Here is a 22,425-nt window from a genome sequence, read left to right on the forward strand (position 1 = left end):
GAATGGGTAGATGGGGGATGGTTATACTTTTCTGCTTATTTTGTGTATGTTTGAAATTTTTCATACAAAATTAAAGGAAAAATGTTTATTTGCTAATAATTTTGCACAGTAATTACAGAACTGTTCCTTTAGAATATTTTCTTTCTTTTTTGAAATAGTAACTGATTTTTAATTAGTTCATGTATCAGTGGATATTTTCTATTGTTAGAAGTTTAAATTCTCTTACTATTCTAAATTTTTACAGATGTACAAATTGAGAAATCCTGCTGACAACAGATGAGTAGATGGAAATAGGAAAGACTTTGTTATGGCAATGCACTCAATCCTTTACACATTTATCTCATTACATACAAAGGTCACACAGTAAAATATACCCTGAAAAACTACACTTAATGCTCTCATTAACTAACAACTTGATCAGATCCTCTTTCCATTTTGTTGAAACCAAAAATCTGGAAACAACCTGGTATATAAGATTTGTTCCCAGTCATTACAGTGATTCACATCCTCAATACCATGACCACAATATTTCAAAATGTTCTCTTTTGATGGTGCCCAAGACGTTTTTACAACCTGAAGCAGTGCACCACAGTAAAATTTAGGACACGAGAAGTATATACCTTTTGGAAAATGGGAGGAAAACCTAGACCAAAGGCAGGTTAATTTTAAGAAAGGCACATATGGAAACAGATTTAGAAACTGATAGTCTTAAAACTATCAATGCCTCTTTATCTCTTGGAAAAATATTCCCATGCCCAGGGATATGTTTATTTCAGTTTTAAGTCACTGCACAAGCATTATTAGATATCACATTATTTTAATCTTAAAATTACAGTAATTTATATTAACTATGGTAGGAAAACTTAAAAAAGATAAACTGGACAAAATACAGTTACCAAAATTTCTAACCCATTTACCACATGACTTTTAAAAAGCAAACCACGTGGTTTGTTTGAAAAGGTTAGTAATCAGACCTTGAGATTAGAAAATTATACAAATTTATTTTTCTATAAACATATCTATCAAGTTAAAGAATTTACATTCCTTTGAGGAAAACTTTTATGAATGAAAATTTGATAAAGAAGCACTGAGTTTTAACACTGGCTATTAAAAGAATTAATAAGTATACTGGAGTAGTTTTATAAGCTGTTTATACAACATACTCATGAACTGAATCATGTATTATACATCACAACACAGGTGAAAATATCACTATTAACAGGCACATGTGCCAATAAATTTAATATTAATATGACTCATTTAAAGTCAATGCATTAATCACAGTTATTTTGTAAGTAAATCACTTGATTCCATTCATAAAGTATGGAGGTGTAGAAGCAAATTGAAAATTAGAAATCATAGAGGAAAAAAGGCATAGGAGAAAGAGGCAAAAAGAGGTAACTAAAAATGATTTTACGAAACACTTGGTTTAATCTCTCCAAAGAAAATGCTTTAAAGCTAAATAATACGTGAGAATTAATATAAATATTGCAGGTGAAAAATAATGTTCTAAATCTAGTATTTTCATAGATTAGCCCTAAAAATAAAGTAACAAAAAAGGGAATTCTGTTGACAACAAATTACCCGCCTTTTATTTGAGGGAAAAAACCCTCAAGCACATCAACTGATATGATCATGAAGTAAATAAGCCAATATAATCCTTTCTTATGAATGTTACCAAGTTCAAGGCATCATCCATTGCTCCCCAGAGCCACAAACTGCCTTAAAAATGTGGCTTATAAGCATGTGTAACAGGTGATTGCTAACATGACCAAACTGAACATTACACACATATTAACTAAATTTGTCTTGATTTTTTAATGGAGCATGATTAAATTATTTTTTTAAAAAAAGAGAGGAATAAACCTCCAATATTTTAAACTCAAAAATACTTCTGATTAAAAAAAAAAATCCAGTTCTTCAAATGACAAAAACCAGAAACTACTACCAGAATAGGGACACAAACATAGAAGACAATGTGACTTACTCTTTATCTTTAAAATTAAAAAGCAGAAGTGTGACAATTATAATATGTTGTCCTTATTTTTCCACTCTAGCCCTCAAGTTATGAGAAGATCTTAACTTTTAAACTGAAACTAGGTGAGATTCAAAAACTATGTAAGGATGCTGCTATTTCATCTGGAGTAACTGTGCTTTCAAATTTATTTTTACTCTTTCCTTTAAATCAAGCAACCACATTATCATCATCAAATAAAACCAAGTGCATCAAAAAGTATTCCTTTAAGTTTAGCAGCTACCACAGAGAAAGAGAGAGGAAGTATAGTACCTTCATGGTTTTTTAAATTATGTGCCTTTTAAGTACAAAAATGACATTTGTTTTTATGAAGGTATTTACCTATATAGTGTTTAAAATTTTAAATATTGGAGTTTTCCTACAAGTTTAGTAGTTAAGAATTTATGCAACACGTTCCTTCTGTCCAAATTCTCCTTTTTTACACAATCTGCTAATCCTTTTGAACATTTGCTCTGCCTCTTCCCCCATTTTCCTGAGAACCACCACCAATCCTACAAGGGAAAAATATCAATACTACAAAATTATGAAATAAAGAGTCTTACTAAAGACTCCAGTAATTTGTGTGTGGTGGGGGGGGAGGGGGAATAACATGAGGGGAACGTTTTAATAGCACCATAATAAAGTTCTGAATTTTGAGAGAAAAAAATAGCCTTAAGGTCATCAGCTAAAAGCTAAAAAACAGAATTCACATCTAATAGCCATGGTAAAATGGCCACATTTTGGGTACTCAAAGTGCAAGCTCCTTGAGAAGAAGCCTAGTTCCTTATGGATAGCAAGCACTGACTAATGTCCAAAGAATGACTGTACACACTCACTGAGAATTAGATTGACTTTTAATCCAATAACTAGTATCTTCTGTAAAAGTTAAATTAGGAAAATAAAATTTCTGCCTTTTGGACAATATAACTATGCTAGGTAAAGACAAAAATGTCATCAAGAGAAATAGCAAACAGCTACATTAAAAATGGTAGAGTGAATTTGAATGAATAGCAAACAGAAAATTGGGAGACTTAGCTCAAGCCCAATTCTACTGCTGTTAGAACCTATCCAGTCTGTTTCCTCATCTTATCTATTTATAGAGTAAGAAGGCTGAGCTTGAAAACCCCTTCAGCCATGGTTTTATTACTTCAATTTCAACTACCAATTCATCAATATTATCTGATCATATAATCTGCAGAGATCACAGATAGGTATTTATAAAAGTTTTGAATTCTTTTTTAAAAAGTCCAAGAAAAGTATTACATTCTGGGACAGTTTTACACAGAGGTATGTCAAGCTTATCCCTTCAAGATTTAGATGAACTTCATTAAAAAAGAAAAAAAAACCCAAACCAAAAAAACCCCCAAAACTTGTGAAATAACTTCTAAAAATAAAACAAAAAAGGTCAAAGAAACTGACCTTAAATATGAACCATATCCCAAAGCCTCATTGCCAACTTTGTCAGTAAATTTACAATTTTTCTAAATTTAAAAACACTGATCAAATTTGTAAATACAAGATGACTTAGTTAAATGTTTGCACAGTTGGATGCAACCACACTTATGCTGTGTATGTGTGTTTTTTTAACTGTTTCTAAGTACTCACGTTAATGTTGCTCATTGTATAGTTTATGGCTTGTGACTAAACATATCATGATGTGATATGACCAGACATGCATTTCCCACATGCAGCATTTCAGTGTAGTATATTAAGCCCATGAATCATTAAACAAAAGATGTTTAACTGCATGCAGTTAAGCAAGACTTCTATTAATCATTTACATATGCCCTTTCTTGAAAATACTATTGGTGTGCTATGTTAATCTTTTTCCAGTGTAAGAGTTCTTAAACTGAGATCCATGGGTCAGCTTCAAAGGGTCTGTGAATTCCCTACAGTTTATATAAAATCATGGTATGTGAACATTTTTTCTGGGAAGACCCAAAAAAGGTTCAGAACCATTCTAGTGGTTTTCTCATCAAGCACTAATACACACATTTTATTATCATAACTTTCCTTACCTCTAACTTAAGTTACTTGTTCAAATCTGAACAATTATTAATGAGACTTTTCTCTCATCACAGTATTTACTGAATTTCATTGTAAGGGCCCACTTACTGGTGTATACCCCACATTATACTGTAAGCTGTGGCATGACTGTGCCTAGTACATATTCATATTATTATTTTCTATAATAAACACGTAGTTTCTTTCACCTCAAACTGACAACTTTTCTCTTATGTAAAACAGTGACAACTAGATTATAGTGGGCAAACTGAAAATTTTCATAGCTTAAAATTAGTTACATTAAAAAATAATACTTGGCTATAATATCTACATCACTAGAGTTACAAGGATTAAGTGGGCCAGTGCTTATGAAGCATCTGCTCTAAAATAACAACATATATATTCTTAAGATAGTACTCTTCTATTTTAAAGGCTTTTCTCATGAATGAAGAAAAAAATTCATTAAAGTTAAGAGAGGATTTCTAGCATACAAATTAGATGAATTTTTATTAACTGGGCCAAGGGTATAATTTATATTCAAACATTCCTCGTGTAACTAGGGTACCCCATCTTCAGAAATGCATCTACAAAGGCACATAGCTGTTTTTTTCAAGCATGGAATAAATGCGCACAGATTTACTGAAAAAAGTATATAAATGTTCCAAACACAAATGAAATATAATTGAATACCAATGAAACTTATAATTAGAAATTAAAAATCTAAGCAGTATCACAGAATAGAACCATTTTCAAATACTTATTTCAATACATTAGTGTTTCCAATTATTAAGGCAAACTAGACACTTAACAAAAGAAACAAAACATACCATGTAAACCAAAGAGTAGGAAAATAATATACCTTAATAACTGGAATAAGTGTTATTTAGTTATTACATGATCCAAGTAAAACAAATGAAACAAGTTCAAATGAAAATTGTGATTACAGCTCATTAAAGTATAAAGGACTTGAGACCAGTCAAGGGTAAATGTACTTTGTTTTAACACAAAGTACCAGAACATTTGTCCCTACATATGCTGATGACAAACATCAAACAGTAACAGGCTATTACTTCTGTTTACATCTGTTCATTCTAGAAGAGCCAAAAAGAAGAGAAAGAAAAAAATATTAAAACTTTAAGAAGAAAAACTTCTGTGACTACTGTTCAGAAGAGACTTCTTTTTGAATTTTTGCCAGATCTTCAGGTCAAGAGTAACTGTTGGAATTTATGAGTCATCTGTTTTTAATTTTGTCCTTGAAATTACATCATTTATTTTGAAATAAATAAAAATCCTAACCTTATGCCATACCATTAAACACCAAAAGAAAATTTTTCACATTTCTACATAAATTAAGATTCCTCTTTATGCCTTAGTATTTAAAATTTTTACTAGATTAAAAGGAAATGTCAACATTTTACCTTTATTAATGAAGTCACAACAATTGCTCCAGCATTTACCATAGGATTGTGTGGTTTATCTGAAAATATAAAAGCAATGGCATTACTTTAAGTACCTGATATAATTTTCTGTGATGCACAGGTACTTCCCATGAACATACATCTATTTTCTTTATGTAAGCCATTGTTACAGTTCTTTTTGGGGGTCGGGGGTGGAGAGTGGAGGAGTGCATTAAAAAGTCAGTTACACATCAAACCAGTAATATACTTCTAAGAAGCTGCTATAATTATACAGGCAAACAAAGATTCAGGTACAGAAAGACAGTGAATAGTGCTGTAAGAGCACATCCAAATTTCCTAACTCTGCCATTTGATCCTGGGCAAGTAACTGAACTTCACTGTGCCTCAATTTTCCCATCTGTAAACTGGGAGTAATAAGAGCACCAATACCTTAGCAAGTCATAATACTTCAATGAATTAAGAAACATGAAATGCTTTGGCACAGCAAGCACTAAACAATCAAATAATATTATTATTAAAAATCACCTTGGAAAAAGCATATCTAGTGTGGACCCAATTTTCCTTTTTTAAAGTATTTTATTTTTGTGTTTATGTATATACATATACATATGCAGGAAATGAAAACAGGTGATACAGATAGGTTAAAAAGATTACAGGGTATTTAAGTTGTATTCAGCATGCTTTCTATATTTCCTGACAATAAGGATGTATTTCTTGTATAATTACAAAATTACTTAAAATATAAGTTCATCCAAAATTCTACCTCTTCTCCTAATTCTTACAACAAACAGAATTTCAAATCTCAGCTGATTATACTGTCATTCATAGCACAGCACAAACGCCAAACACAAAACTCTTAGGGCACTGAAAACATTTATTTGAAAGCATAATTCCTAATCTATCTGTTTGTGGTAGTAATTTACTTCTTTGGGAACAAGTTCTTATCTAACTTGACACATCTAGCAGAATTCATAAGTTATTGCTACATTATTAGTCTCCTTGAATTTTAAGCAAGTTACCTTCTGTGAGATGAGTCTACAGCTAAACAAGCAAATTCTTCAACTGTTCAAGAGTTACTATATGACCCAGCAATTCCACTCTCAGGTATGTAACGAAGAGAAATAAAAACATGTGTACACAAAAACTTGTACACAAATGTTCTCAGCAGTATTACTGATAACAGTCAAAAAGTGAAAAATAACCCACAACCCAAACATCCTGCCAAATGATGAATGGGTAAACAAAATGTGGTATTATTATCCAAACAATGGAATATTATCCAGCAATTAAAAACTGAAGTATTGACATAAGCCACAACATGAAAGCACCTTGAAAACATTATGCTTAGTAAAACAGGCCAGTCATGAAGACCAAATATAATGATTCCATTTATATAAAGACCAAATATAATGATTCTGTTTATATGAAATGTCCAGAACAGGCAAATCCATAGAGACGGAAAATAGATTACTAGTTTCCATGGGTAGAAGAGAAATAGGTATTGACTACTAATACCCCTAATACCTAGGGTATCTTTTGGGAGTGATAAAAGTGTCCCCAAATTGACTGTGGTCATGGTTGTACAACTCTATGAATATACTAAAAGCCATTAAATTGTACATTTTGAATGAGTAAATTGTGTAGCAGGTAAATTATATTTCAATAAAACTGTTAAAAATGTTTAGTTAAAAAAATCAATAATGACAAAAAATTGGGTAACTTAACAGTACACCATTTTCCACAATATAAGATCAACAATATGATTTAGTAGCTAGCTATGCTTTAAATAGTGTACATTTTGGGTTATCCATGATAATGACAAGTTCCAAAAGTTAAAATAAAACAGTACAGGTATACTATCTAAGTAGTACAGTCAGGATTTCACCTATTTCAAATTATGCTAAGGGAAGTCTGCTTTCTTTGAGATCACACAAAATGACAGCAATAGTTCTCATAGAAAAATACTATGCAACAAAAGGGAAGCCAAGAAACAAAAAATTTCCAGTATTATCTATCTAAAAGAAAAACCACATGCAGACACAGAAATCAAAATATGGAAATCAGGCTGTGCTAAATTAGTTTATACTCGTATGTGTGTATATTCATGTATCTGTCCTTTCATTTTTTTTTTTTTTTTGGACGTTATCAGGTTTAGACTATAGGGCCCTAGGAGGTAGCTAATGTGTGTATTCCAAATGGTACCACATAAATGTGGGCATTTACTATTTTCTAAATCATAAATATTCAGCAAAAACTACATAAGCTACATTTAAGAAGATCTTCCAAGAACACTAAAGCATTTCATGGCATGACAGAGCAATTTTCAGATGTAAGCACTGCTCACTCTGACTTTGGCTCAAAAGCCAGACATCTGAACACTTGGAAATACACCAGAGATATTAAAACACCAGCTTTACTGCATTATAAAACCTCAGTCTAAAAGTGGAAATCTCCTTTTCCACTCTGCTCTGCCATAGTTAGAAGGGAAGAACTGAAGGGTTCAGTTTAGAATTTTTAATTTAAAAAGAATTATGACAACAGAAATAACACAAGCTAATTAATAAAGGCTACTATCTGAAGTAATGACATTATATTAGCTTAGTATAATGACAAAATGGACATGGGTGACATCTGAAATTTTGGGGCATGTTTTTAACTAGAATGCAAAAAATTGATTAATTTTAACAAATATTTATTCTCTCTAAGGGAATAAAACAAGCAAAAAATTCTTCCATATTATACCAGAAAAAGCTTTTCAAACTAAGTATATGAGCCATAGAAAGATGTGGTTCATGACTGAGGATGATATTAAAAGAGTAACTACTATAATTTCTTTATCTATTCATTATATTCAGATTAATGTTAATTTATCATCACAATCTTATAAAGCTAGGATAATATTAATACATTTGTTTCTTTTAATTTTATAATGCTAGGTAGACACACACGCACATACACAGAGTGTAGTTTCACCACAAATTACCCTTGAAATTTTCAATATAAAAAAGACCCACAAACTTTTCTTGCTGGGGCTAATCTAAAACCAAGACTCTAGAGCACAGAACCTGTGCAGAACTCAAGGAGTGGTATGGTATAGTGAGGCCTTCATTTTCCCATTATTTCCCAGATTCCTGGTATTGGCTCAGGCTTGGAAAAAGTCAAAGAATATCAAGGCAAACCTCTTGTTAAACTTTATATTCAGTTATTACAAAACAGTGCTAAATTACTGAGTTCTTATTGTGATTTTTTTTCTTATAGACTTAGTGTCAATAAAATGTATATGGCAAATAAATGTATTACTTACCATGTTAAAGTCATTTACCCCAAGCCTATTTTATTTTTTTGTTTTTGAAATACTTCTTCACATTCAAATTCCTATATTTGTTAATTTCTACTCTTTAAATACCTCTCTCAAAACCAGTCAATTCACCAGAACCACCTAGTTTATTCAAGTTTGTATTTTTGGGAAAATAGTAATTTTTCTTGTAAAATGTTTAATCTTGTGAGAACAAAAATATTCTTTCCATAGTAAATCTAGATGTCAGTGAGTTTAATAAATAAGGTACTTCTGCATATGATGTCCTTATTGAAGTTGCTAGTTTACAGTAATCTCCATAAAATCAAATGTAGCATAAGGATAGAAAGATTATGGTAAAATAAGTAGGAAAATGCAACTGCCCTCAAAACAAACAGAAAGAGAAGCATAAGAAAGTATCAGCCTTGTAACTTCATTTAAAAAACTCATAAAACAATACTGAGTATAAGGCATATTTTTTATTTTTCATCCAGCAGAAAGAAAAAATACAAAAGTATATTTCTCACAACCATTACTGTAATCACTGAATTCCTTCACTCTTGTTTTCTTCAATTCTATTTTAACTTGTCACACAATGAGGAACCTAGCATATGCCTGAAAGATTAAAAAACAGAAACAAATCTATAGGTTGGTGTTTAGATTTAAAACCTCTATCAGATCAAAAGTACTAACTACCTTTGTCCTCCCCTTTTCTTTTGGATTCCTGTAAAGCAATAAGACTTGTTAGTTATCCAACTATTTAACACAAGATATTTCTTTCAAATACTAAATGTTATGAAGGAGAAAAAACAAAACACCACCTCAACCAGGGCCACTATTATAGCTTTTTATTATGGAAGTTTTCAAATATATACAATATACAAAAGTAGAAAGAAAAGAATATAAGCATGCATGTACCCATCATTTAGCTTCAATGATTACCAACATACAGTAATGATCACATGCAGCACTCCCAGCTACACTCCACTGAATTATCTTACAGGAAATTCCAGACCCTGTGAGATTTTATAAGATATTTGCCTATAGGTGGTTATAAAGTGAAAATCTTACTTCCTGCCTGTCTTTTCTCTAGCCCACTTTCCAGTGGTACGAGATGCCTAAAAAACCTGTTTTTTAAACTAGGTTAACTATCTCTATGGGTTTCACAGAAATTCCATGACAAATGAAAAAGTATCAATGCTTTTAATTTTCTTCTTCTTCGAAAAAAAAACTAGTTAGATTTACACAGGAAAATGAGGTATTTCTTCTTCCAAGTAACTTTTATATAATTCTTACCATCTTCATTTAAGAACAGCTTGTTGAACCTTAATCCACTTGGCTCTTTCCCAACATATCGATGCACATATTCTGTTCCAAGATCATTAACAGCAATGGCATATTTCAAAGGTTTCACACAGGATTGAAGGCAAAATGGAACTTTGGTATCTCCAATAGAATGCCTATTTAAAAGTAGATTTAAAAAATAATTAAGATCAACTGTGAAAAAATGTAACAATAACTGGAGCTGTTATTTACATGTTAATTCTAATTTGTAACAGTTTTCCCATAATTCAACAGCAAGTTTACTTGGATATTGAAGAATAAATGTAAGTATGTTTATTTTAAGAGGGATACTGCAATAAAAAGGCAAAAGCTTACAAGTACTCAGGTAATAGACTGGTTCAAAATTAGACAATAAGTAATGTAAAAAATTGCCTCTGAGGGCAAGAGGGTATGATGGCCCTCCTTACTCCTATCTGTATTCAATCATATAAAATGAACTAGCCCTTTTAGAAATTAGTCACAATTTTTTTTACTCATAGCTTTAATCATGGCTAAACTGTGGTTAGTTTTTAAATGGAGCTCAGTTTATTCAATACCACTCTCTGAGACCCTGTCTATAAATGCCTCATCTTGTGAACCATATCTATTGACAATTTCAGCCCCATTAAAAGAAACAGCATCCAGTTTTATAAACCTGACAGAGCTGGCACTAACGGCAATCATTATCACCATGTAGATAAACAACAGAACAAACTAAGATGCAAATGAAATAGAGAATAGGTTTGAAAATGAAAAAACTGTGACTGGCCCCATTACAATGTAAGCTTCACAAGGGCAGTGATCTTTGTTTTATTTGCTGAAGTATCCCAGGTGCCCCAAACAATGTTCCAACACATTACAGGCACTCATTTATTCGAGTGAAATTTATTCATAGGGAAACTGGGCACTATAATAACTACCCCTGGGCAAACAGGGGTTTAATGGAGACATCAGAGAGACACCTTACTTCTAAGTATATGATGGAATATAAATAAATATGTATATATATATATAAAAAAATATATAATATTTTTCCTGTCAAATTTATGAATAACTTCTAATTCAGACCATAATTTCAATTTGGTAATCATTCTGAAACCCGACAAAAGCCTGTCTTACTACCTTTGGATTTAAAAATACCTATGTTCTAGCCCAAAGTCAAGTTTCTTATCTCTAGATAAGAAAACTGAACTAAAAGAATCATCTCTACACACAAAGTATGTTTAAGAAGAAAAAACACGTGTGCAATAATTAGGTGATAATAATTTCTTCCAAATATAAAAATTTCCACTACATGATAAACCATTTCCTCCAAATACAAAAAAATAGGAATACCACTCCCTACTGGAATTTGCTCCGTAAGGATAAGCTATGCCATGTCTTCTCATGCATTTGTGTCTCTTCATAGCATCCGATATTTAATTCAACACACAAGTGTTTAGTACATTTCACAGGCCCAGATAAGGATAAAAGCCTGTCATAATGGAGAGAACAATGGACTGGAATTTAAGAGATCCAGGTGCTAGTTTCACCTCTGCCAGTTTTATACAAACTCTGAGCCTCAGATTCCTTATTGTAAGAATGAATGAGCCAAACCACATTTTTTTTTTAACTGTAAATATGTGAGGAAGATAAGTAGTAAAAAATAAAAGGATCACTTACAATGAAGGCACTTAAGAGATACAAATTTTAATAAATGGGTGGAAAAGCTTTAACTGGGACATTATCTTGAAAAATAAAATCTAAAATTATATGGCTAATTGACTTGTAGTTTTAACAAAATTTAGGATAAAATTGTATCCCTGATATAAATTCATCAAGCTGTATACACCTAGGAGTTGTATATCTCATTTTATGTAAGTTATATTTTAATGAAAGAAGAAATAATTACCTTAGTGAAAGCAAAGAAAAAACCAGAAAGGTTATACCTCTGAGCTAAAGTCTTCAAATGAGTAAAAAAATATTGAATTTTTCTTTTTCTGGCATAATTTTCTGACTGATAAAACCAAATTGCAACATAAGAAATCTTATGTCTGACTCATAGCATAATAAAAAAGGTCATGCTTAAAAAAATATTTCAGAACTCTGTCCATTTTTAAAAGGGCCTCTCTTAATTTACTTTTTTTTATTGACTTTTAAAATTTATTTATTTATTTATTTATTTTTGGCTGTGTTGGGTCTTCGTTTCTGTGCGAGGGCTTTCTCTAGTTGCGGCAAGCGGGGGCCACTCTCCATCGCGGTGCGCAGGCCTCTCACTATCGCGGCCTCTCTTGTTGTGGAGCACAGGCTCCAGACGCGCAGGCTCAGTAGTTGTGGCTCACGGGCCCAGTTGCTCCGCGGCATGTGGGATCTTCCCAGACCAGGGCTTGAACCCGTGTCCCCTGCATTGGCAGGCGGATTCTCAACCACTGCACCACCAGGGAAGCCCTTTTATTGACTTTTTAAATTAAATCATTCTATTTGAAGTGCCCTCATATTGTTATCCTTTTTATAATTCTGCTGGATCATCAAATGTCAGTGGTTATGCCTGGAAGGTGAGTACATCCCAAAGATCACCTTCGTAGACTTCATGAAATCCTGTGTCTTTTGAAAATGACTGATGGGTAAGAGACTATGTTACATTATGTTGCCTTAACTACCATGCTAATCATATAAGCAGCAAGAGGAACAAAGACAATGACAGGATAGGTAACCCATGTTAAGCCAAGAAAGGTGAACTAATTTTATTAGTGGTCAGTTCATTGGTGAATAATTTCATGTTCTGCCAAATCCACTTTTCCTAAGCAAATGTGTAACTGTAGTTCCTTGAACAATAAGCATTCAAGTAACAAGACTACAACTGGGAATAAGATAGATGAAATGCCTCATAAAATTTAGTATAAGGCATTGTTTCAGTTGAGTTTTCTAACTTAAACTAAAATCTAAACTTCTTTACCTTCTTGAATTTATGTCAGGTCAGGGGGCTAATTACTATTACAGAAGAGGCTCCTCTCTACCTCATGTTCACTGTTATGCAAAATTTAAGGCTTAGAGTTGGTTTTGATGGATCTGAAATAAACTTACCTCTGTCCATCTACTGTACAAACGGACACACCCCACAAATCAGGACTGAACTTGGCTAACTGAGGAATATAATCTGCAACCTATCCAAAACAATGGAAAGAAATTAACAGATATAATATAGGCAAATAGTATTTTCTTCTACCAGAAAATTGATCTCAATTTAGCTTCCACCAATGAACAGTTATTTTATAGTACTCAGTGGCTTTGTAGTCTATCTTTTATAACTATATTCATAAAAACTAAGGGCACAACAGACTTGAGGATTACAAGTGAAATCTAAGTGACTTCTCTCAGTCTCCATCACCTACTATGTTTTCCAATGCATACTGTCTTCCTAAAAAAGCACAGTCTAAAAGAGGAACTAGGACTTGATATTTTTTTTTAAGGGAAACAGAGAATTTCTTTAATCAGGGTCATGCTAATACGGTTTCATTACCTAAAAACTTTCAATATGGAGAATACATAAAATAGCACTTACATTATGTAGAGGATTTTTAAAACTGGGAACATTTTATTTAATGTTCAAGGATATCATACCTGCAGAAATTCCCAGTAAGCTACTTTTTAATTAATTAAAAATTTAAAAGCCATCTCAATCATTTGAAAATCAAAAAGAACTCTTAAGCTTAGATTTCTTTTTAGCCAAAATAACAATTAACTATTTGAAATATTTTAAAAGCACTTATTCCAGTGGCTTCACTTAAATTTCTTAATTAGCAACACACAAAACTACAAAATTTTACTCTCTATACCTCAAGTTTAGTTGAATTTATTAAGTGATAGGCTTAGGAAAATATTCACATCAAAAACATTACCTTTCCTCCAGACTGCTTTTTAGCACTCTCATATAACTCATCAATGTGTGAAGTAAAAGACATAAAGTCAGGAATGACAAACTTTCTTCTAAAGGCTTGTGTCAACAAAACAATGTTGCTTTGAACACATCTGTAGAATATGAGAAAAAATTAATAGACTGGGTACCTTTCAAATATTAGTACTTGCTAATAATAACAATATTAACCAGGAGAATATTCAAACAATAAAGAAATTCAACATTTTAAACAACAAACTAAATTCTATAAATTATACTCTTTCTACATTATTTTCTTTCCTTCAAGCAGCCTTTCATGTAGCTGCTTGTAAGCTGTTGAACAAGTTAAAGAAATAAATTAGCCTAAAAATTGTGTCAAAGATTAAAACAGCAGAGCATTCCACCAGATTAAGTACCAAGACCATCTAAAAACAAGCTTTTCAGCCTACCAGAGTTGATAAGCATTCAGCATGACATTTGGTTAACAAAAATCAGACTTTAATACATAGTTGAGATCCTGTTTATTTTTCCATGAAATAACCTCAGCCATATATCCTTTAATTTCTACGTAAGTATTACTAGTATTTCACAAAAAAAAAATTTTTGTATTTTAATATATTTTTCCTAAATTACATTTTGAAAAAATTTGCATTTCTAAGCTAAAAAAAGGGAAATAATACCAACTTTATTTAGTCAGATTTGTCTCTTATATGAAATACTTATTAAAATGCTTATAAAAATAATATATAACTTTAAAAATTATATACAGTAGTATAATTTTATATTATTTGAATCACCAAAAATGTTAAATTACATTATTCTATTCACTGCAAGATGTGTATTACATTGTAGAATAAAATTGTTTCACTGTTAAAAATTATTTAAAAGATATGGTAAACCATTTGGATGGGAGAGCATGAAATCTAATGATGTGAACCAATATTCTACTTTGTTTTAAAAAGGATTCAAGCTAGAAAATCAATTTATTAATGTAACCTTAAAGAGTTTAAAAATAGGTAACAGCCAGTCATATACTCTAAACTCATCTTCTTAAGAGAGTCTCAGAAACTTAGTAATAGAATAGTTAATTGATAAAGGAAGACATTTGCAGACCTGAGCATCAAGCCATAATACCAACTTAAGACTAAGCCCATAACAGACTAAAAAGTACTAAGTTTCAATTACTATTTCTCCTGTTTAACCCTCAAGACATGAACACTTTGAAAAGATGATTTCCCCACTTTACAGATAAGAAAAATCTGTGTTTAACTTGCAAGTAAATAACATGCACTAATTATAAATGGAGAGTCGGAGAAGCAGACACTTTCAGTATTTCTTTTTCAATCCATGGTAAATGATAAATTTTTATATCTCAGTATCTTAATTCAAGTTGTTCTAAATGAAACACCAAATTAGAATTAAAAGTCAGCTATCACACTTTAACTATTAATAAAAATCCAGAATATATACTCACTTGGTCAACATAAAATTAAACACTGATTTAAAATAAAATAGGTTATTTTCACTGATAAAGATGTGTTTCAGTTACAACATGAAAAAGTTACAGTCCTAATTCCCATTATTAATCTACAGACGTAGAAATAATTGACATCCAAGAGATAACAAATATTTACTTCAATAAACTTTGATAAATTTTGACACAGTTTCAATGTTAATCTAATAAATACTTTTTGCCATTGACTTAATATTTAATATGCTCCAACCAGCAATTCAACTTGCACATGAGTTGCAAGTAATATATAACAAAAGACACATTTCTCAGCAGAAAGAAGTTAGGACAATTCCTGATCTTAAATCACTATATCTGTATCAAATCAAATCTACATGCCCCCTTTTTTAAGAAGTATTACATGAGAAAATATGAGGACTGCCAAACAAACATAAATTATTAACCTTACTACTATTTAACTACTCAAAATTAAACAGTACTTTTAAAAGGAGGCTTTATCATTAACAATATTGTACAGTCAGTGAAACTGGGATTTTTTTTTTTTGCTCTATCAGAAGGTGTTCGTAAAGCTGTGCTAACAGCCTTCACTGGTGAATTACTATGGCCAACCAAGGCAATACCATTCAAAAGAGTGTCTAGCTGCACACTGATGAACAAACTGTAATGTTTTTCTTGGGAATTATTTTAATATACATGTCATGAATCTAAGTAGAAAATCAGAAGGCATATAAAGTGACCTGAGGAGGAAGTGCTTATGCTTTTCAACAAGTCACATCTTTCTCATGCTTTGTTCAGTTTTCTCATCTGTAAACTGGTAATGATAATTTTTCTTTCTATCTTTACTTAAATGTTTAGGGTTAGCAACTGTAATGCACATCAATGTTTTACAAAATATCTCACATATAATTTTTCATTAGTAAAATAACATAGTGGATAAGAATTTTTTAAGAAAAAGCAAATACAAAGACTACCATTCATTTCCTCCAAAACAAAAAAGATTAAAAAATTATGATCACACATAAAAATACTTCTAATATTTATATGGCTAAAAATGCATGAATAAATAAGGCATTCCTTTTCAACACAAATTTTCTACTTCTATTGAGATTATCAGCATTAAAAACAATTTATTATCTACATAGGTACAGGCAGTCTCCAACTTTCAAATAGACCATGCTCCAAAAAGTATGCATAGAACTCATCTTCCCATTCAGAAAAAATTCTACATATTAGTTGTTTCTCAGATTACCCTCAAAGACTAAATATATTAAGCAACAATGTATTTTAGGTAAAATATCAACACATTGACTTCAACCAAACCTTTCCACTTTCCTTTATAAATTACTTCTTTGGGAAAATGAATTCCATTGTACCCACTTGCATGGAGGTGAGATAATTTATTTCTGGCAACACTAACTAGAAAACTTCTCATTTTGAAAACAGAGAAAAAACTTCTCTGAAGCAATCACCGTTCCAGGTGACCTGAAAAGGTTCATAGTCAGAGGTTTTGAATCACCTCATTCTAGGGATGAAAAGAGAAATCATATGCCTATAGACATAAACTTTTCCACTGCCTGTTCACATATACCACTAAGCATTTGTCAAGTTGGGAACTGCCTATATTACAATCATCAATTTTTTTAAAAAATTGGATTAGTGTTTAAAATAATGCTAATTGTTATTTTTTAATATACTTATGGGTAGAAAATTTTATGATTGTTTCCTGGCTTCATACTCAATGTATTTAAATTACTTTTAATTTCATATTTAAACAGAGCAATATGTTTATGAAGCACAAAAGAAATTTAACCGGTACTAAAAAGGTATAAAATACTGCTTTCACTTAGGAATTCCAAAGCAATTCCTTATATCCATTATCAACAGACCGACCTACCAACTCTCGGACAACTTCATTCTCAGATATACCAAAATAACTCCCCAGAAGGCACCACAATCAAGATACTTTGCACAGAGAGTTCATGAACACTAAAAAAAAAATAATCTTTACTGCAAAGGCACAGCTAACTAGCGGTGATTTCCTTCCCTTCACAAAGAAACAGGTTCTAAAGATTCAAAATTCCTAACACCAATTCCAACATGGAACTAAAATCTACACTTTATAAGGTCAGCTGAGTTCACAGAATCAAGAACCTTGTGGTGAAAAGACAGAGATCTAAAATTGCCAGCAGTGCTTCACAGTATGCCAAGATACTTGGGAGGATCTCAGTTAAATACTTATACCTTCAGATGACTTAATATTCCAGGATATTCCCAGGAGATATCTAGAACAAATCATCCAGCCCCCAAAAGACAATAAAAGAAAAAATAAATAAAAATGCATACATACAAATAAACTTTCAAGGTAGATGCTGGAATTCTTTGGATCTATTCCAACCTAAGCCTACGGTCTGGAAAAAGCCAGTATCTTACAGTAGTGTTTACAGTTTTATACTAGTTTTCATCTAATTTTAGTTGTAAAATACCATTTACCTCCTTGGGATCCATGACAAACTTGCTGTCTATTAAATCATTAAGCAATCAGACAAGTAGGAACACATTAATGAAGATAAATAATAAAGATATGCAAATATAAGAAAGTCAAAATAAATATTCTCATTCAACCAAATCAAGGCATTAATGTCCAAAGTTAGCATTAAGTTTAAATATTATGAAAAAAACAAAAATAGCCAAAAGCCTATGTAATAATATGTCTGAAGAGAGGAGAGAAGCAGACAACAGAGACATATAAAACTAACGAATACAGGCTGCCTGAAGCCTTCTCATATTATGGTGTCATCTAAAACACCTTGCAGGAAAGAACAGAGACCACGTTGAGAAAGGTTGCAAGACATGCAGATGAATTAAGAGATCAATTTAAACCATGACAGGACAAAGAGTGTGCTCTATTCAAACCGAATGCAATCTCCAGGTACTATAAATTGGAAACATCCGTGGCTACATTTCCTCAGAACAGTTTCAAAGTATATTCTTAGCCCCAATGTATTATAGAACTTTAATGTGCACCAAGTTGTTCCAAACAATTTATAAGTCCCCTCCCCCCTTTTTTTCAGTTACACAGGAAGCACTGGCCTTCAAAGATGCCATTTTGTTTTAAAAGAAACATCACCATATAGCATAGCAAATGACCATTAAAGGTTTGGCAGAAATTTTTACTTTTTAAAAAGATCTTTGTCTAGCATGACACCATCTGATGTTGTTTGAAGAGTTAATCTTAACATATCCATACACTCTTTCAACCTGGGATCAGACGTTCGCAATCCTGTAGATTTGAGTGCCTGTTTTTAAAAAAATAAGAGTTTGTAAATATATAGTGCAAATAAGGTATATGCTTATTCCAACTACAAGTTTTTAATTCTTGTATATAAAACTTCTACACAAGACCTGAGTATGTATATGGCATTTTAGTGTCACTATTACCCACTTTCTGGACAAGTTTCTCATTGTTTCTTTCATTTTCTTTCATTGATTACCTTGAAATGAGCATGATGAAAATTTGAAAATAAGAGAAACAGTGTCAGTCAGAATCTACACGTCGGATGACCTTTAAGACTACATTTCAATATTACTATATTATTGATTCAGTATTACTGATTTTTAAAAAGTGAAGATAGAAAAATATAAAAACTTACTGTAATAAATTTATGAACAGGTATTTTCTCTTGTCCTTCTGCGATTGTATAGAATAGCAAATCTTCCAAGCTAGGTAACAGACCCTGCTTTATTTTACTAAAGGGGGAAAAAAGAAGACAAAATTAACCCTTATGTGAACATTCAAGTGGATTTTAGCTATATCCATTTAAAAATAATCATTGAACCAGACTACAGTTGAGTTGATCTATTCATCAAGGCCTACTATCATAATAAATGCTGATTTACCAAAATCAAAGAGTATTACTGAAACTGCACTGAAAAACAAGTTTAAAAAATGATTCATTAATTAATACAGATATCTTTTAATCCCAAGTTTTAAAATCTTGAGTACTATTTCTAGTGGTGCTAATGCCTAGCCATCTGTTATGGTAATACCTTCCTGTACAGCCTAATACAATCACCCAATACTAATTATGGAGCCTAGCAAATGTTCAGGTAAGAGTCAATACTTTGTCCTCTTGTTGTCATTGTTTTTTATTATGATGACTCTACATATATATTGTTCAAATAGTTAACCTGATTGTAAATCTGGGGGAGAGAACAATTAAGTACTGGACAGTGAAGACTAGTGCATAAGTTCTTGAATCCTGGCTACAATACTTACTAGCTGAGTCACCTTGGATAAAATTAATAAACCTTTCTGTGAATCAATTTCTTCATTTGAGAAAGGGAGACAATAGGGCCTACCTCACAGGGTTCTTGTGAGAATCAGTTGACTTAATACATTCAATATATTTACAGCACTGCCTGGCAGAGAGTAAGTACTCAATTGTTGGTAGTTGTAGTTACTATTTCTAAAGTGACCTAGGCTTTTACATGTACAGATCAAATGCCACAAATCACAAAGACTGTCAGAATAAAAATTTTACCATAAAAATACATTAAAATCTAGTATAAGGTGCTATGATTAACCAAACTTTTAATCAAGAAAAATTTTTTCCTATCTGTTGAAAAGCTTTCAGGTAAACAAACTATAACGAACCTATTTAATGCCTTCTTTTTTGGGGGTCTGAAACTGAAATGAACACATTTCAATATTCTGAACATCTATGACTGTCATAAGTATTATAGTGACGTTATAAGAATTTTAGATCTAGGGCAGACCAACCCCCTCTCCATCCATCACTATTTATTAAAATCAAAGGTAGAAATATATTATGTGTGTGTATATGTATATGTGTGTATATATATAAAATATCTGGGAGGACTTTACCTGTATTTCAAGAAAGAGAGAAAATTAGAGAGTGGTCCATATATTTCTAACTTAAAAGACAATAGAATACAGTGTTGTTTCACAGAGCATGTACATTTACATATGGACATATAAAATTTCTCCTAAAAGACACATTAATGTTGGCATTAATATCATTTATACTTCTTTTCAAAGCTGTTATACCAACTTTTAGTTCTTAAAGTCAACCCTAAAGTGTAGGAATTTCATACCAATGTTTAAAAAAAAACTAACACATAGGATTATTGTAATTTAATGATATATCCCGGATATATAATTATTCCCTGAAACAATTTTGGCTCTTAAAGACCTTTTTAAAATGTATTTGGAATATTTTAATAATAAGAGTTAAAATTTATTGATCACTTTTGTTAAGTACTCTGCTGTTTTACATTCGTTCTAATTTCATCCCTCCAATGATGTCATAACAGAAGGTACCATTATCCAAAATATAGTATGGTTCCTGGTACATAGTAGAAGCTCAATTTATTTATTATTTGTTAAAAAAAATGACTGACTCTATCCCCATTTCACAGAGGCTCAGACAGGTCAACAAACTTCCCAAGACTGCAAAGTGGTAGAGATATAGTTAGAACCTCTGTTTCTCTGAATCCAGAGTCCAAACTATATACCACTACAGTTTTACTGGCTCTCAAACGTACTAGCTAGTTATTACTTTTATAAGGTACAATTTTTCTAAGTTTTACCCTGATCTAAAACCATTAAACAGGATTCAACAATACTGATGACTTAATATAATACATTTAAAGAAAAACTGAGCCAGCTGTCAAAAACAATCAGTGGAAAATAACATACCAATTATTTACAGAAAGTGGTTTGTCAAACAAACTTCAGATAGTGGTAGTTTATCACTTTAAAAAACTGCGGAATAAGCTTTCTATGTATTTATCACACCAGTAAATGGTATTTGTTTTGCCTAAAAGCTATGTAAGTAACATAAAATATATACTTCTTTAGCTTATGGTACACATAGGGCAAAAAAATTAAAATGACCATGTTTACTTCCACAGCTAGCAAAAAAAGGTAAATATTTACTTGCTTTTGGACAAGAGACTAATTTTCATCCATAGGAGAGAGATTTAAGTCATCCCTAAAAAATATGCTCGCAAAATAAATGTTCAAAATTGATTTTTTTAAAAAAAGTACTACCAATCTCAGCATTTAAAAGCTCAGACTCTGATCTGAGAATGAGTTCACTTCAACAGTCTGGTGAACAAATGCAAAGATTCTCCGCAAACAACACACAGAAATTATTCCAAAGACCTTTCTTGGTATCACCCGCTTTTCTTTCCCCAAATTTAATATGGCTTTGTGGCAACGCTTCATGATAATACATTTTGCTCTTAAAACTCAAAAGCTAAAAATTATAGTTTTCAGACTATATAGTAACTAGGATATTCTTGAGAAGTATTTAAGTTTTAATGACAAAAAAATAGACTATAACAGGTTTTCAAATTGTAATATCAACAATTGTTGATAAGCCCTCAGATTCCCTAAGGAAAAACATGAATGGCTATGACACTCAGCAACTAAAATGGAATATACATAAAAGATTAGTAAATCCAAAGTAAAGTCCTTGTTTCATGCCTTGTTATTCCTTCCCTTTTATTCTCCCTCATTTCCTTTCTAATTTCTGCCTTTAAGATCTTTTCACTGCCATTTTGTTCCTTCTTGTACCCATTCCTTCTCCAACTTTACCCTCACAAAATACCTGCCTACAACACAGAAATGATTTCTTTAAAAAATTTTTTTTAAAAATTCCATGTATTTAACTGGCATCTATAACATGTACAGCATTATATTAGTCATTACTTACAGTCTAAAAGGGAAATAGAAGACATACATCATGAGGAATTACAAGAAAAAACAATGGGATCCAATCACTGGAAAATTACTTCACTGTGAACTAATAAGGTAAAGTTTTAGGAAAGGTGGAATTAGAGCTAGACTTGAAAGATGGGTAGAAGCTGGAAATATGGCAACAGAAGAGGATTTCCGGCCAAGGAAATAGAATGACCACAGCAAAGAAGGTAACCATTCACTGGGTATTCAGCAAACAGTTAGAGCACAGTATATGTGAATTAAGGTGCCTGTTTCCACCC

General features: G+C 31.7%; 1 protein-coding gene and 1 pseudogene across 4 annotated transcripts in view; both read right to left on the reverse strand.

Annotated features, from left to right (window-relative positions):
- Positions 1–22,425, reverse strand: part of LOC309631221 (endonuclease V pseudogene) — a 434,994-nt pseudogene that overhangs the window by 268,071 nt on the left and 144,498 nt on the right. The gene's annotated exons all lie outside the window — the stretch shown is intronic.
- GLS (glutaminase) overlaps positions 1–22,425 on the reverse strand; it is a 79,978-nt gene that overhangs the window by 47,296 nt on the left and 10,257 nt on the right. For all 3 annotated transcript variants that reach the window (XM_082397360.1, XM_082397361.1, XM_082397362.1), the window contains exons 2-7: positions 19,050–19,146; positions 18,574–18,695; positions 13,933–14,062; positions 13,118–13,197; positions 10,028–10,191; positions 5,437–5,495 (exon numbers count right to left, since the gene is read on the reverse strand). In XM_082397360.1, the coding sequence (XP_082253486.1) occupies positions 5,437–5,495; positions 10,028–10,191; positions 13,118–13,197; positions 13,933–14,062; positions 18,574–18,695; positions 19,050–19,146 (652 nt within the window). The remainder of the gene's footprint in view (positions 1–5,436; positions 5,496–10,027; positions 10,192–13,117; positions 13,198–13,932; positions 14,063–18,573; positions 18,696–19,049; positions 19,147–22,425) is intronic.

Source organism: Balaenoptera borealis, assembly GCF_965194805.1.
Source record: "Balaenoptera borealis genome assembly, chromosome: 6".
NCBI classification, from domain to species: domain Eukaryota; kingdom Metazoa; phylum Chordata; class Mammalia; order Artiodactyla; family Balaenopteridae; genus Balaenoptera; species Balaenoptera borealis.